This window comes from Trichechus manatus, unplaced genomic scaffold (genome assembly GCF_000243295.1).
Source record: "Trichechus manatus latirostris isolate Lorelei unplaced genomic scaffold, TriManLat1.0 scaffold00232, whole genome shotgun sequence".
In the NCBI taxonomy this organism is placed as follows: domain Eukaryota; kingdom Metazoa; phylum Chordata; class Mammalia; order Sirenia; family Trichechidae; genus Trichechus; species Trichechus manatus.
In genome coordinates this window covers 2,787,106-2,802,615 of record NW_004444168.1, presented here as the reverse complement: position 1 = coordinate 2,802,615, position 15,510 = coordinate 2,787,106, and the positions used below count along the sequence as shown (strand labels likewise).

Below are 15,510 nucleotides of genomic sequence, written 5' to 3'. Positions count from 1 at the left end.
CTTCAGTGGCAGAGAACTTCTTTTATCTGAGATAATCTGTCACATTGCAAGGCAGCTCCAAATGTCAGACTGTTAACTTTATATTGAGTCCCAAACTGTTTTCGTCTTATTTTCTCATGAAGTGTCTATATCCAAGTTCCAGTGATAGACATTGGCTATGAATCATAGTGTTTCCTTGTCCAGGTTTGAAGCGAGTAACAGAGTCTAAATCCTGGAAATGTGACTGCCTAGTTTTGCATTCTCTTGAGCAAATTATGAAACTTCAAAGTGCCTCAATTTCCTCATTGGTAAAATGAAGTTAGAAAAACACTGGTACAATAAAGATAGAAATATATTAGAGGGTGATTGTTAGAACTAAATGAAACAATCCATTTAAAATATTTAGAAAGAAGCATAAACTACATTAATCTGTCAATAAATGCCAGTGATTAATACACAGAAATGTATCCCTTCCCAAAAAATAACCTCAGATATTTGATGACACAGTGAGCATCCCCCCTGAACCTTTCTCAGGCTAAACATGTACAATTTCCTAACCCTTTAACAAATGAGCTTTTCATTAATTGATCAACCAGATATCATTTTCTAGAGGTCTTTCTATTTGTCAACTTCCCTTTAAAATTTGTCACCCAGAATTTCTTTGCCTGATCCAGAAATATTCTGAAAAGCATAAGATACCATGAGAAAACAATCTTTCTAGAATTTGAACACTCAGCTACAGTATGATTCTGTTGCTTTTTATCATGCTGGCTTCCATTAGGTTACATGAGATAGCTGTTCTCTATGAAACCCTGGGTGGTGCAAATGGTTAAGTACTTGACTACAGACCAAAAGTTTTGGGGTTTGAACGTATCTAGAGGTATCTAGGAAGACAGGTTTGATGATCAGTTTACAAAAAGTCACAGCCTTGAAAACCCTATGAAGCAGTTCTACTCTGCACACATGGGGTCTCCATGAGTTGGAATCGACTCAAAGACAGCTAACAACAGCAACATAAAACCAGTCCTCCATTTTTCCATATTTAGGGCAAAATCCTAAGCCCAAAGACTTACCAGATACTAACAGTGAAAATACAAGTAATAGCTATAGAGTGAGATTTTTCTTTCTTTCTTTTTTCTTGTTTGATGTTTCAGGTAGTGAAGGATGAGTGTTTTGCACTCCAGGATGTTCCTGTGGGATGAGTTTTCATCAATTCCTGGAGGGCCTTAAGGTCCACCTGAGGCAAAGGGCACTGGGAACCAAAATGAGCCTATTTTTAAAAATGCCTCAGAGAAGACAGTGTTCCTAGATAATACAGAACAAGTTAATGACACTTATTTACAAAAATAATGAGCTACCAGGAGCCATGGTGGCACAGTGGTTAAGAGCTCAGGCTGCTAAACAAAAGGTCGACAGTTTGACTCTACTAGTCACTTCTTGGAAACCCTATGGGACAGTTCTACTGTGTCCTATAGGGTCACTATGAGTCGGAATCGACTCTAAGGCAATGGGTTTGTTTTTTTGGTTTAGCGCTCGTAAAGGCATCTTGATATATTCAGAAAAAATGTATAGACGTATGCTGACAGAGAAATAAAAAGAGTATTTATGTAATCTAATTCCAGTGTGATAAACACTGGTTTCTTCTTTATCCATGAAAAGGGCAGACTTTGAAAAGTGCACCTCAGGATCTTAATCACTTGTCACTCTCTGAGCTTCTTCCACATGAACTTTGGTGACACCCGTCTTTCTTGTATCTTAATCAGCTCTCACCAAAGTGTCCCAGTCATGTTCAGCCTTCTAACATGATGATAAGTATTTTCAAAAATTTAGTGCCGGTCACGATGTCTGTATCAATCCCGCAGCTGGTAATTTGCATCCTTGGCCTGCATTTAGTTAGCTGAAACAGTTTGTGTGCCTTAGAAAAGGGATTCAAGGCTTCAGTGTAATGAAAAGGGAGGGAAAAGCCTCTTATATCCTGCATAATACAAGAAAAAGTCTGACAAGACTGATAACTTGCATCTGCCTGAGAGACAGGATGACCTTACTGGGAGTCAAGCTATTTTTGTCCTGTGTCATTGGGTCTGGCCTTAAACATTAGACCGATTATCTTTGAATTTAAAAGCTCTCTGCCCTGTGTAGTCAGTAAACTTCCATACAATTATATCCAGCCCATAAAAAATCAAAACAGTATAGGAGTGGGGGCAGTGGTGTGCTGGGGTCAGCTCATACTGTCTTATAAGGGTTGATTGTGTCCATCTCTACCCAGCTCTTTGCTTAGTGGCTTCATGTCGGTAGCTTAAAATCAGCCATGTTGTTATCGTTGTGCACCATCAAGTCAACTCTGACTCATAGCGACCCTATAGGACAGAGTAGAACTGCCCCCATAGGGTTTCCAAGGCTGTAAATCTTTACGGCAGCAGATTGCCACATCTTTCTCCCAAGGAGCAACTGGTGGGTTCAAACCACTGACCTTTTGATTAGCAGCTAAGTGCTTTAACCACTGCACCATCAGGGCTCCTAAATCAGCCATAGCTGAAGTATTTATTTGAGAAAGATCTGCAAACAAATTCAAATTAGGGTTTTCACTCCCCACCCCCCCAACAGGTAACAACCAAAAGAACAGACTAGTTGCCATCGAGTTCATCTATCTCATGGGGACCCTAAATGTTGCAGAGTAGAACTGAGCTCCATAGGGTTTTCATGGCTATGACCTTTCAGAAGCAGTTTGCAAGGCCCTTCTTCTGAGGTACCTTTGGGTAAGTTCGAACTGTCAATCTTTTGGCTAGTAGCTGAGCAGATGGACACAAAATAAAAATTTTCCAGGAAAACAGGTTGGCTACTTTTAACATAGAGTATGTAGGAGGCTGAGTTGAGGTCAGGAGGTTCTGAAATGTATCCACTATTCTTTATATATGGTGTAATTAACATAAAAGTCCATTGAATGGCTCTCAAGATACTTTTGGAAACATGCAAAAAGTGTTTAAACCTCAAAGAATCACAATATTATAGAACATTGTTGTTGGGTACCATTGAGTCAATTCCAATTCACAGTGCCCCCATGTGACAAAGTAAAACTGCTCTATAGGGTTTTCTTGGCTGTAATCTTTGTGGAAGCAGATCACCAGGTCTTTATCCTGCACAGCCTCTGGGTGGATTTGAACTGCCAACATTTTTGTTAACAGCTGAGTGCTTAACCTTTGTGCCTCTAGGACTTCTTAGTGACACAAGTATTCTTAGATGCTAGTTAGTCAAAATTCAGTAGCACAATGGAGGAATAAGATATGTTAAAAAATAACGTGACTTATTTGTTTGGTGACAGATATAGTCCCCACATGGTGGGGAAACTTAGAACTTCTAATATTAAATAAAAATAATTTTTTCCATAAGCATTTTAATGGAAACAAAAACCTCTAGATAATGTAGTAGGAAACAAAGAAAATCTTTAGTAGAGATTCTGATCTTACCAAGTTTTCCAGAGAAAACCAGAAATAAAGTATTTAATTTTGAAATATCACAGAGTTAGAAATGGAAGATGAATAGTTTTGACTGTGGATGGTTGATAACATCCATAGAATGAGAAGAAAGAAGTTTAAATGAAACATGGGAAGTATAAAATACTGGCCTTGCCTATATTATTCGTCACTCTGTCTTACTTTAGATGGAGTCCTTCCCATGCAGAGAAAAGAGAGATCATGGAAAAACTTTGGCCAGAGAGCTGTCTGCTAGGTGCTTGAGCAGACTCCAGGATATCCATCCAGTAGAACCATAAAAAAGAAAATGAAGTACTGATTTATACTACAACACAGATGAACCTTTCAAACATTACGCTAAGTGAAAAAAGCCAGACCCAAAAGGCCACGTATTGTATGATTTCATTAATATGACATATTCAGCATAGGTAAATTCATACAGAGAGAAAGTAGTTGACAGGAGGAACTGGGAGGAGGAGGGAATGGAGAATGACTGCTAATAGGGATGAAATTTCTTTATTGGAATGATGAAAATGTACTGGAAATAGTGGTGATGGTTGCACATGTTTGTGACTATATTAAAAACCAATGACTTGGACACTTTGAAAGGGTGAATTTGTGAATATTCGAATTATATCTTAAATATTAATAAAACAGTGGATTCAGTATCATTTACAGAGAATATTCTGGAAAAACTATATGTTTTGAAATGTTACTTCATGGTGCATGTGTGCAGTGATGTACTTTGATGATCAAGAAAGAAGCGTAGCTCAAATTTAAGTGTGAATATGTTTATTCTGGAGCTATAATAAATGCCATATTATTAATTTGTCAGAGTCTTGAATACCTCAGCTTGTACATTTTCTTCTCATTAAGAAAAAGATGTAAATAATTTTAGTGCAAGAATTAGTTTATTTTGCCAATTTTGGTGAATTTTTAGTGTTTTATTTTGTCAATCCTTAATTTTTTTTTTTGTAATCATTAAAATATGCCATGCATTGTGTTGTGCATGTCGTGAACATACAGATGATTTAGGTGGAGGAAGCAGTTGCATAAAGAAAAAATGGAGATCAATGTGGTAACTGCTTTGAAAGCTCGGAGGAGGAACAGAGAAATAAATCTGGTGAAGGTCAGAATCCCTTAATTAAAAGACACATCTAACTAAATCCTAAAAACTGACTAGGGGTTAGACAGGCAAAAAAAAAAAAAAAAGTATTAACATACATGATAGCAGGACAAGCATACAGATGCATGAAACATTTTATTATCTACAGAAAATGCAAGAATTTTAAGGCTTCCTGGAAAGTAAATAATACAAAATATATTGAGCTTTGGTTTGGTATATGGAGATAACATATTAGATTTTAATTTTAGAGTACTAATTTTCGGTAGGAGTCCTGGTTGCACAGTGGTTAGGTGTTCAACTGCTAACCAAAAGATTGGTGGTTCCAACTCATCAGTCACTCTGAGGGAGAAAGAAGTGGCAGTCTGCTTCTGTAAAGATTACAGTATTGGAAACCCTATGGGACAGTTCTACTCTGTCCTATTGGTTTGCTATGAGTCAGAATTGACTTAACGCCAATGGGTTTTAATTTTAGGTACTTTTAAGATCATGACTTATTAAAAATATAATACAAGGAAACTCCTTATAACAGTTATTGAGATTCACAAGTTGTTTGTAGTTTGCCCTATTTTGCTCTATCATTCTATTGTTGATAAATAGGTAGATAGATAGAGATACAGATATATATATTTTTCTGAACGGTTTATGAGTAAATTAGAGACATGGTGCCCCTTTAACCTTAAATATTTCAATGTATATATTCCGGAGGAGGACACTCTACTTCATAAACACAGTATTAAAACCACAATCAAGAAGTTCAGCCTTGAAATAATACCTAATCCACAATCCATATTCAGAATTAGACAGTTGTCCCAATCAGGATTTTTATGGCTACAATTTATTTTTCCAGAATCCAGTCCAGGATCATGCAGTGCATTTAATTTTCGTGTCTCTTGAGATTGTTTGTATCTATAATAATTCCTCAGCTTTTCTTCTTTTTTGATCTTGGCTTTTTTTCTTTTCTTTTCTTTTTTTTTGGAGAGCATATCTCTTTATTATTTGGAGCCCTGGTTGCACAGTGGTTAAGAGCTATGGCTGCTAACCAAAAGGTTGGCAGTTCGAATCTACCAGCCACTCCTTGGAAACCCTGTGGGGTAGTTCTACTATGTTCTATAAGGTCACTGTGAGTCAGAATCGACTCAACAGCAATTTTTTTTTTTTTTTTTTGTATTTAGGATGCCTATCTTTTGGGTTCCTTTGACATTTCCTCATGATGAGATTCAGGTTATTTTCGCTTGCTTATTTTGTTCATTTGTTTATTTGTTTTTTGTTTGGAGTATCACAGAATACTGTGGCCTTTCTCGGTTCATCACATCAGGAATCATAGGACGCCTCTGCAGTCTAATATTAATGATGTTAATTTGGGGGAACTTGTTTAACGGAATATCATCCAGGAAAAGAGATCAACAGCCCAAGGCTGATTGCTCTGAGACAGAAGTCAGACATACCTCCTTTCTCTGCCATCTTTACCAATTCTGATACCAACTCTCCTTCCCACAGTGTTTTCTACTTCTCTGCTGAGTTCGATAATTCATTGCAATGGCCACATAGAACTTACAGACAATACTCATGATTATGGGGTTCATTAGGGAAGTAACAGGTTACAGTTTAGGTTCAGGAACGCTCAGGATACAGTTCTTCCATCAGGACAGTCTCTTTTCAGCTATGCCCACAGGCATGCCTCTCTCTGGCCCCTCGGCCTCTGCCCTGCTTGGGCAAGTGTTACAAAGCTCTTTACCTCTGCCTCTAAGTGCTCCGAGGCACCCCACTCTACCAGTAAGCCTCAGTCTGAAGGTATTCAGCTCTAGCTTCGTGGGCCAGCAAACCTAGCTCTACCATGTGCCAGGAGGCACCCTACTCCGCCAGCAAGCCTCTTGCCCAAAGGCACTCAGCTTTCTCACAGGTGGGCTGGAAGCCCACTGCACCATCTCCTGACTGTTTCTCCTGCCACTGTTTCTCTGCCACCACTTCTCACTGTCTTCACTGTTAACAGCTCTCTCTCTCAGACTCCTGGCTCCAGGAGCTTCTCTGCACAGGGATACTAGGTCCAAAGATGTGCTCTGCTTTTGGCTCTTCTTCCTCGATGGTGGTGAGATCCTCTCCTCCTGCTTCTGGGATGGGTGGGATTTTAAGCCTAGCCCAATGGCAAAATTGACCAGTCCCTTAGACAGGGTTTCATACACCTTATTAACATGGTCCCATCCAATCATTTGGTGGGAGTTACAAAGACCATGGCAAGAAGGGCCATATTAAGTAATTTACTGCATTGCAGTTCCCAAGTTGGCAAATACACATACGCATATGCACAAGTGCCTTTCTTGTAGAGAAAAACCCTACAATGACACATTATAGCACTCAGAATAAAGTCAAACCAACTTTTGCAACCGTTCATGGCCATTCTTGATAGTCATATTTCTTTGTCTCTCAGAATTGTACCTTACATTAAAACAGTGTTTAAGAAAAACAAAAAACAAAAAAACCTCCGGAATTCCCTTAATCCACATTCTCTAGTTTACATCTTCTCCATCATCTATCTTGGTATGGTGGGTTCTCAGCCCTTTGGTTACTCATTCATTGTTCCTTATTCCTAAAGGATCACGTTAATTGAAAAAATAAAATAAATCAAAACAAAACACCTACATTGACTGCTTTCAGTTAGATTCTAACGCATCAATCTCTTTGCAAATCTTACATCTCATTCATGCCTCTACAATTTTTTTTTTCCTCTCTCTTTTCCAGGAATTAAAGTCCATAGATCCATGAAGCATAAGCACTGTGTTGATTTTATCACCATATCACTAATCTTTAGCATAATATTTATAATATTTTAGGCACTTGACAATACTTGTTGAATTAATATATAAGGAAAAGGTAGAGGCAGTGGAAACAGTATTGATGTGAAAGGTGGAACAACTGAGTTATCATGCACTTTGTCCTATAACTTCCTGAATGACTGGAAATGTGTTTAAATGTTTATACTTTATTGTCTCATCAGATTCATAAAGGGGTTTTGAATAAGAATACATTTAAGATCCACTTAGTTTCATTTATTTTTTTAATGACGGAGATACTGGGAACTAAAAATTAAAGAGACAAGGAAAAGATACATATTCATTATGTTGGTCTTTCTATGTTTCTCACTTTTATCACCCAGATAGGATCCACAGTCTTACTGAGTGATAGCTCATTTAGGCTATCATCTGAAAACCAGCTTTCATGTTGCTATAATTCCAAGAAGTAGTTTAATGGAAAACTCATACATCTCAAATAACGTGGAAGTTTTGTTTTGAGAGATGATTCTTGTTGCACAAAGATACAAGAAGGTGTCAATTAGCATAGATTTTAAGAACTGAACATTTTCACCACATGGCTGTGGATCTGCTTGGTCTTTACACCATAGACAAGTGGATTGAGAAATGGAGGGACAAGCAAATAAATGCTAGAAAAGAGGATATGGATATAAGGGGGGATATGCGAACCAAACCTATGTGTGAAGAAGGAGAAGAAGGCCAGGAGGTAGAACTGGAAGAAGACACAGATGTGAGCGATGCAGGTATTGAATGCTTTCAACTTTGCCTCCTTCTGGCGCAAACGGAAAACTGTGGTAAATATCTGGATGTAGGACAAGGTAATGAATGTTAGGTCAAACCCTGCTACTGTGAAGGCCACAAACGAACCATAGATCTTGTTGACCTGGACATTTTCTGCAGCTACTTTCACAATGGCCATATGCTCACAGTTCGAGTGGGAGATGACTGTTGAATGATAAAATTTAAGCAGGCACTTTATCAGCACTAGGCATGGGGCTACAATAATGGCAGCCCTGAGTGTAACCACAGTACCTATTTGAATGACTAACTGGTGGGTGAAGATAGCTGCATGTCTCAGTGGATAACAGATGGTGACATAACGGTCCAGGGCCATGGCCAGCAGGATGCCTGACTCAATGCCCTGAAATGTGTGAATGAGCCACATTTGAAGCAAGCAGGAATCAAAATAGATCTCTGGCACATGAAACCAGACGATCCCAAGCATCTTGGGCATAATGCTGGTAGCAAGTGCAATATCCGTGGCTCCTAGCATGCCTAGGAAAATGTATATGGGCTCATGGAGGCTGCGTTCTGATTTTATGATAGTCAGAAGCAAGACATTTCCAATCATAGCAATGAGGTACACAGCACAGAATGGAATCCCAATCCAGCACTGCACAGACTCTAGGCCTGGGATCCCTACTAGTGTCAACACAGAGGGCATGAAGATTGTGATATTGGAAACGGACATGGTGTCCTTGGGCCTTCTGATGCAGACAAAAGAAGATTTTCAGTCAGTGCTACTGTTTCTCTTCTACTTCCTAATTTTATCAGAAAACAGCATATTTAGTCTGTCTTATTTAGTAGAACTCTATGAGCATATCATCCATCTCACTCATATTATTGATGGGAAAAGGTAGATCCATCTTCTCACATCACTGTTTCAGGGAAGACATCCACAAACACTGTGTCACAATAAGATATATGTACATGGCAGACTGACTGTATTTAGAAACAACAAAACCATCTGAGTAAGCGATCAAACTGCTGAACTGTCTGTTTCTTCTTTCCAGACATGTTGACCAAAAATTTGAATTTATTTTCCTTAGGAACTGAATTTTAATCAGTTTGATGAATCTCTCCATAGCTCACATTCCAGCTACTCTCTAAACCCACTGCCACTGAGTCAATTCTGACTCCTAGAGACCATATAGGACAGAGTAGAGCTGTGCTATAGGGTTTCTAAGGAGCGGCTAGTGGATTCAAACTTCAGAGCTTTGGTTAGCAGCCGAGCTCTTCACCACTGCACCACCAGGCCTCCAGCTACTCTCTAGTAGTCTATTATTCCCAATTCTCTTTAACTCAGGAACTGTCAGTTTGAATCAGCAAACTCCCAGACTCTGACAAATTGGTGCTGAACAGCATGAGATACTTATAGAACTATATCCATATCTATGTATATCACCTGTAGATTGTTATACTAAAAGAACCTTTAGAAAAATTAACTCAAGTTTATGTTCTTTTGACCAGTCTAGGCCCAAATTCCCTGCTACTTTTCAAATTTCTGAAAGTAAAGTTGCCATTCCTTTTGCTTATATTTCTAATGCTAAAATTATTAAATTTAGCTTTGTCCTTAAAATAGCAAACATAAACAGAATTCTATAATGAACATAACAGAATACTTAGAGGAGAGGAACCTCTATGAGGTGACAGAATGGGCAGCAGCAACGTACAGGGAAGAGGACTCATTCCTAGGGAACTACAGGATATAGAGAAATGGGAAAATGGTTAATTGAGCCAGAATAAAGAGACCCATATCTTGGATTTAACCTGTTCAGAGCTATCATTAGCCTGAGATTTGTCCGTTAAGGTCCATTGCTTCTTAATGAAATACAGATATTTGGGAAAGCTTGAATCACTTTGTTAGCCTAGACATAAGCAACTTAGAAAAAGGAGTGATGAATGGATTTATTTAAAGGTTTCAAAGAAGAACTAGACAGAAGATACAGAAGGCAAAGTTTTAGGGTACCAGAAATGATTCAGAAGAGAGCTAGAGAAAAATGAAGAAAATGTAATCACCAATTTTACTGATGACTGAATTTTCTGAAACCATGGCCTTTGAAAGTTGAACTTTGAACTTTCTTTGAAAGTTCTTCTCTGATCAAAATCATAAAAAAAGTACATATTTTGTTTTAAGAAATTCTAAAGCCATATAAAGAAAATGTTTGTGATTCTGTAAAGAATAGAGTTGGGTCATTTCATTTTTCCCTAGACTCTTTAATAAAGTTGCTTTCAAATCAAGTCAGCAAGCTCCTAAATCAGCTAACCAGATATTAAATGTCATCAAGTATGCCAGAAAATAAAGGAAGTAGCTTTTGTTTGCTGCTGCTAAACTTCAAGTGAAAGAATGAAGTCAGTAGGGGCTATATTATGTGAGGGAGGTTGTATCCACTAACATACATTTAGGATAGTCAGTCAACCAAGTACTGTGATTTTCACAGATTTGCTCCACATGCTCAATACTATGACTTCCCCATGCACAGATCACTGACTCTTTCTAATAGGAACAAAGTTTTTCTTCTCCAATATCAGTCAGAAGTAAAATAGGTATCCTTTTGAGCTATCACAGTGTTATCACAGTGTCTGACACAGGGGCTAACACATGAGACTTACCTGAATGGTACGGGTGGTGGGGCAGCATGTGGGAAAATACATAAACAACTGAGTGCCTGGTTAGTGGCATGGAGGGATTGGGATTGTAGAAGCTGGTAACGACAAATTATGGGAGTGAACTTAGAAATAGTGACGCTAACTCCTCGATGGTTGTTGAGAGCTGGTTTTGCTCTTACTAGATGCCTGAAGTATATTTTCAGATCTTCAAATACTTTCCAGTCATCAAATCTTTTCTCTTCTTGGGATTTCAGTCTCAGCCCCACATTCTTTTGTGTTCTGCAGTGCCTCTTCTTTCTATCTGCACATTCTGTAACAGCACCCTGACAATGCCATGAACTCTAATCATTTTGTAGAGGCTGGGACCATCTGTCAATATTACACTGTGACTATACCTTTGGATAGTCTTTCACACTATACTTTTATCTCTGCAGTCCTGGTACTCTCCTCTCTCCAAAATCTGTCAGAGACCATGTTTGTGTGTTCATCCTCTAATAAAATGCATAGCAAGGTCTCTGGCATTCAGCAATGCAGTAGATATTTCTTTAGCTCAAATTAGAGAAGAAAGCTGCTAGCCACCAATTTTAATGTTCACTTATGACTGTGTGGGAAAGGAGGAGGAATTATGGACACGGGATGAGGGATTTTCCAGCCACTCACTAAAACCCTGAGAGACATAGAAGTTTTTATGTCAGCCCTCTTGGGTATAGCAACAAAACTAAAATCCTCAAAATAATTTCTATACTTGCAGATATCTCCCCACTCTCTCTGATTCTTCTTCTCTATAGACTAAATGCGGAGAAATTCTATACACAAGTTTTATTTTATAAGCTAAATTTCTTTGTTGTTGGCTATGTTTGAAACATTTAAAGTCCACTTAAATTCAGACCTGTCCCTATCCAATTTCCATTATATTTAAATAAATATTTCTGTCTTTCACTGAGTTACCTCAGGAAAGAAAAATCTGTATTGATAGTCTCTAATCATGAACTTCTCTCTCAGTTTCCTACAGTCTCAGTCTTCCCATTTTTATTTTCTTTAAATTCTTTTTGTAAAGTCAGGAACATGCTCAATGTGACCAATTCTAGTGGACTCTCCTTAACCCTAGCATGTTGAGCTCTGAGCAGGTTGTGGCACTTTTGACTAACCTTTCCTCTATCTTTCTCTTTACCCCTTTCTCCCTTGCTTCTATCCTTCCTTCTGCTTTTCTTTCAAAAAGCACTTGTTCTGTGAGTCCTATGTGTGAAGAAAACATGCCATGTGCTCTTGATGTAAAACAGTAAATAATAAACAGACACCATGCTTGTCTTCAAATTTTTAGTAAGGAGAGAAAATCGGTTAGACTACCTTTTACCATAATTCCAAATGACAAATTCTAAGAAAGAATTATGCACATGATATCTTTCTCCTTGACTTTTTGTTACCTAATTTCTAGATTTTCTAATATACAGCCTAATAAGAGATATTTGATGCAATGTGAAAGTGTTCGCAAATTTAGGAAGAATACTTTCAGTGAGGTGGGGAGAGCAGCATTTACAATGGACTTGAGGGAGAATAAGAGATAAGGAAGAAAAGGCAACGAACCCTGAATGCTGTTTTCAGAATATACTCCAGATGAAAATTCTATGTGTTACTTTTCAGGACCAACCAGAGACAATTACAAAGCTTTACCTGGCAGACCTCATGGGGGGAGTTGCTCACCCATGTACACACACCAGACTTAGCTCACAGTCTGTGCACTGCAGTTTTTTGGAGGGAGTTGCAGTGAAGATTCACCTAACCCTCCCCTCAGGCCAGTCATGCTTACATGCATATCTGAATTCCCAACCTGGCACCTTAATTTGTAGGTCTCATTAGGGATATTTGTTAAGACGGCCTTAACAAGGGTTTGACTTAGGCACTCTCTCCCAATTTGACTCAGCAGCTTTTCACCCCTTGCCCTTTCTCCTCTCCCTCCCCCTAGCCAATCAGAAGGAAGGAGTCTTCTGCTCTTGGCTACTTGGCAGTAAGATAATTCCCTCCATATGCACTGCATCTACTGATTTGCTTCCATGGGGAAAATAGGAACATTAGAGGATCAATGTCTCTCTCTCTCTCTTTTTTTTAAATTGTGCTCTAGGGGAAACTTCACAGAGCAAATTAATTTCTCATTCAACAATTTATACACAAATTCTTCTGTGACATTGATTGCAATTCCTGCCATGCGTCAACACTCTTCCATTTCACACTCCAATTCCCCATTCTATAAATCCATTATTCCTATCCCTCCTGCCTTCTTGTCATTGCTCTTGCGCAGGTGTTGCCCTTTTAGTTTCGTATGCATGCTTTAACTAAGAAGCACATTCCTCGTGAGTATTATAGTTTGTTTTATAGACCTGCCTAATCTTTGGTTGAAGGATGACCTTTGGGAGAGTGTCTCTTTTTGTTTCTTGCTTGCACCGTGGCAGTAAGTGAATAAAGATTTGATTGTTATTTTCAGGGTGCCTTGATGTCTTAATTGTCACCTGATTGCTTAACAAAGATAAGAGAAACCATGCTACTAACTAACATTGAATGGGATAGATCAGAGGGCATATCAGCATTTGAGCTAATCTTCTTTTATTCTTGAGTCACCAAGAAACAATTTAGACTTCTTCATCATTTTAGTTCCTTCCTTTTCTCCTTTGCCACTGATTTCCTTTAAATTTTGGCTCTCCTCAATGCTGTATCGTTGGTCCTGTTCAGCCTCAAATGATGCAAACATGCTAGTAAGTTCTTCTTGACTTTATTCAAGTTGCCTTAATTGGAACAAATCCTATAACAATATTTCAAGCTCAGATTTCCTCTTTCTGTTCCAGATTCATAGAGCATAAGGCTATATTATTCCTCTCATACCAAAACCAAAGACATTAAAACTCTAAGCAAAACAAAAACTACACATCAATATCCCTCATGAATATGGTTGCAAATATTATTTTAAAATTTTTAGCAAATTTAATCCAGCTACAAATACAATAATAATATATCATGAAAAATTAGAGATTATCCTGAAAATGTAAGTTTAGTCTAACATTTGAATATCAATCAACTTAAGTATATTAACAAAAAAATTCCAATTACCATCTCTACAGAGGCAGAAAAATTATTTGACAAAATTCAACACTTATTACAACAAAAATCACACATCAGATGGAAACTTTCTTAACCTCATTAAAGGCATCTGTGAAAATCTTACTGGTTTCATCAAATTTAAATGCTGAAAGACTAAATACCTGCCCCCCAATTAAGGAACAAGTGAACGATGTCCTCTGTTTTCACTATGATTCAAAATTATAGTTGTTGTATAGAACAAAATCAATCAATCCTTGAAATAAGCTTAGGAGGATTTATTCCGTAAAAATAAAAAATAAAATACATTCCAATGCATAGAGGAATCAGGTCACATAAGTGAAAAACTGATGGCTCCAGTGAGAGAGCTTCTCACCAAACCAAACCAGTTGCCACTGAGTTGATTCTGACTCATAGTGACCCTAAGGACAGAGTAGAACTGCCCCATAGGGTTTCCAAGGAGTGACTGGTGGATTCGAACTGCCGATCTTTTAGTTAGCAGCCAGAACTTTTAACTACTGGGTCACTAGGGCTCCAGAGCTTCTAATAAGGACAGATATAGCCCAAGGAACAAAGAAATTGTAATACAATCATTTTATTGATTAGTCTTTGGTTGCAGTCACAAGAAGTATGGATTAGGAGGTACAGAACAGGCTTCTATTGGATAATTGGGTACAGAGGCTTGCAATGATTGATTTCAAGGGCTAATTACAGAGAATTTCAATCATAGTCACATATCCTTCAGGAGGGGTCATAAAAACATCATGGGTTGATGTTAAGCCATTCTAACCAGATGTCTTAAGGAGTTGTGGTAAGTCTAGTATCAGTGCCTCATTTCCCAGAAACAGCTTATTAAAACAAAACCCTTTTAAGTTGTCTTACATAAGGCTAGCTCCAGGACACTTTCAAAGTAATTTTAATTATGTTCTTGTCATAAAGAGACATTTCTTTGTCCACTTTACACCAAAAGACACTTGTATCAATATTCCCTTCCTTGGAGTATATTTCTTTTACATCCTGGCTAGACAGAAGGGAGAAACACTCCCTCAGTTCCCATGGCAACTAGCAATCAAAGAACTAGAGAAAAGGCACCAGTGAAAAGCAGCTCTGTTGAGAGCAGCAGGGCAATTTAAGAGTCCTCGAAAGGCATGTAAAAAGGACTAGTTTAATTCAGCAAAAATTGAGTTTAATTTAATCAAAAAGTCTTAGTCAAAAAAAAAAAAAAAAGGGTTTCATGAACTTGTCCTTTACATATTGTAGGTCCCATTAAATTAAAGCAAAAATAAATAAATAGCTTACAGATAGGAAAATAGGTCAACTGTCTTTATTTGCAGACTATATGATCATCTTCATAGAAAATTCTAAGCAATGTACAAGAAAGCTACGAAAACTAAATAACATAAGCAATTTAGCAGACAAACTCTCAATACTCAAAAATAAAGTATGTTTCCTTATACTAGTCAGGAACAACTGGAAATTCAAGTTTAAAACAAAGATATTTACAATAATCAAAAATATGAAATAATTGCATATTGTTAAAAAAAAAATCAAACCTCAAGGAAATTGAAACATAAGTTTTATCCCTATAGTCATTCTATACGCATGCAGGGAGATCTTTTCATTTCTGGAAGCAAGTGGCTCAATGTCTAGG

General features: G+C 37.8%; 1 protein-coding gene and 1 pseudogene across 1 annotated transcript; one reads left to right on the top strand and one right to left on the bottom strand.

Annotated features, from left to right (window-relative positions):
* Positions 1 to 15,510, top strand: part of LOC105756910 (olfactory receptor 51V1-like) — a 108,495-nt pseudogene that overhangs the window by 56,333 nt on the left and 36,652 nt on the right.
* Positions 7,915 to 8,877, bottom strand: LOC101357851 (olfactory receptor 52A1). The gene has a single exon (XM_004389085.2). The coding sequence runs from the start codon at positions 8,851 to 8,853 to the stop codon at positions 7,915 to 7,917; it is 939 nt and encodes a 312-aa protein (XP_004389142.1). The 5' UTR covers positions 8,854 to 8,877.

Excerpts from the sequence above, each read along its gene's own strand:
- LOC101357851 (XM_004389085.2), bottom strand. The coding sequence starts at position 8,853 with ATGTCCGTTTCCAATATCACAATCTTCATGCCCTCTGTGTTGACACTA.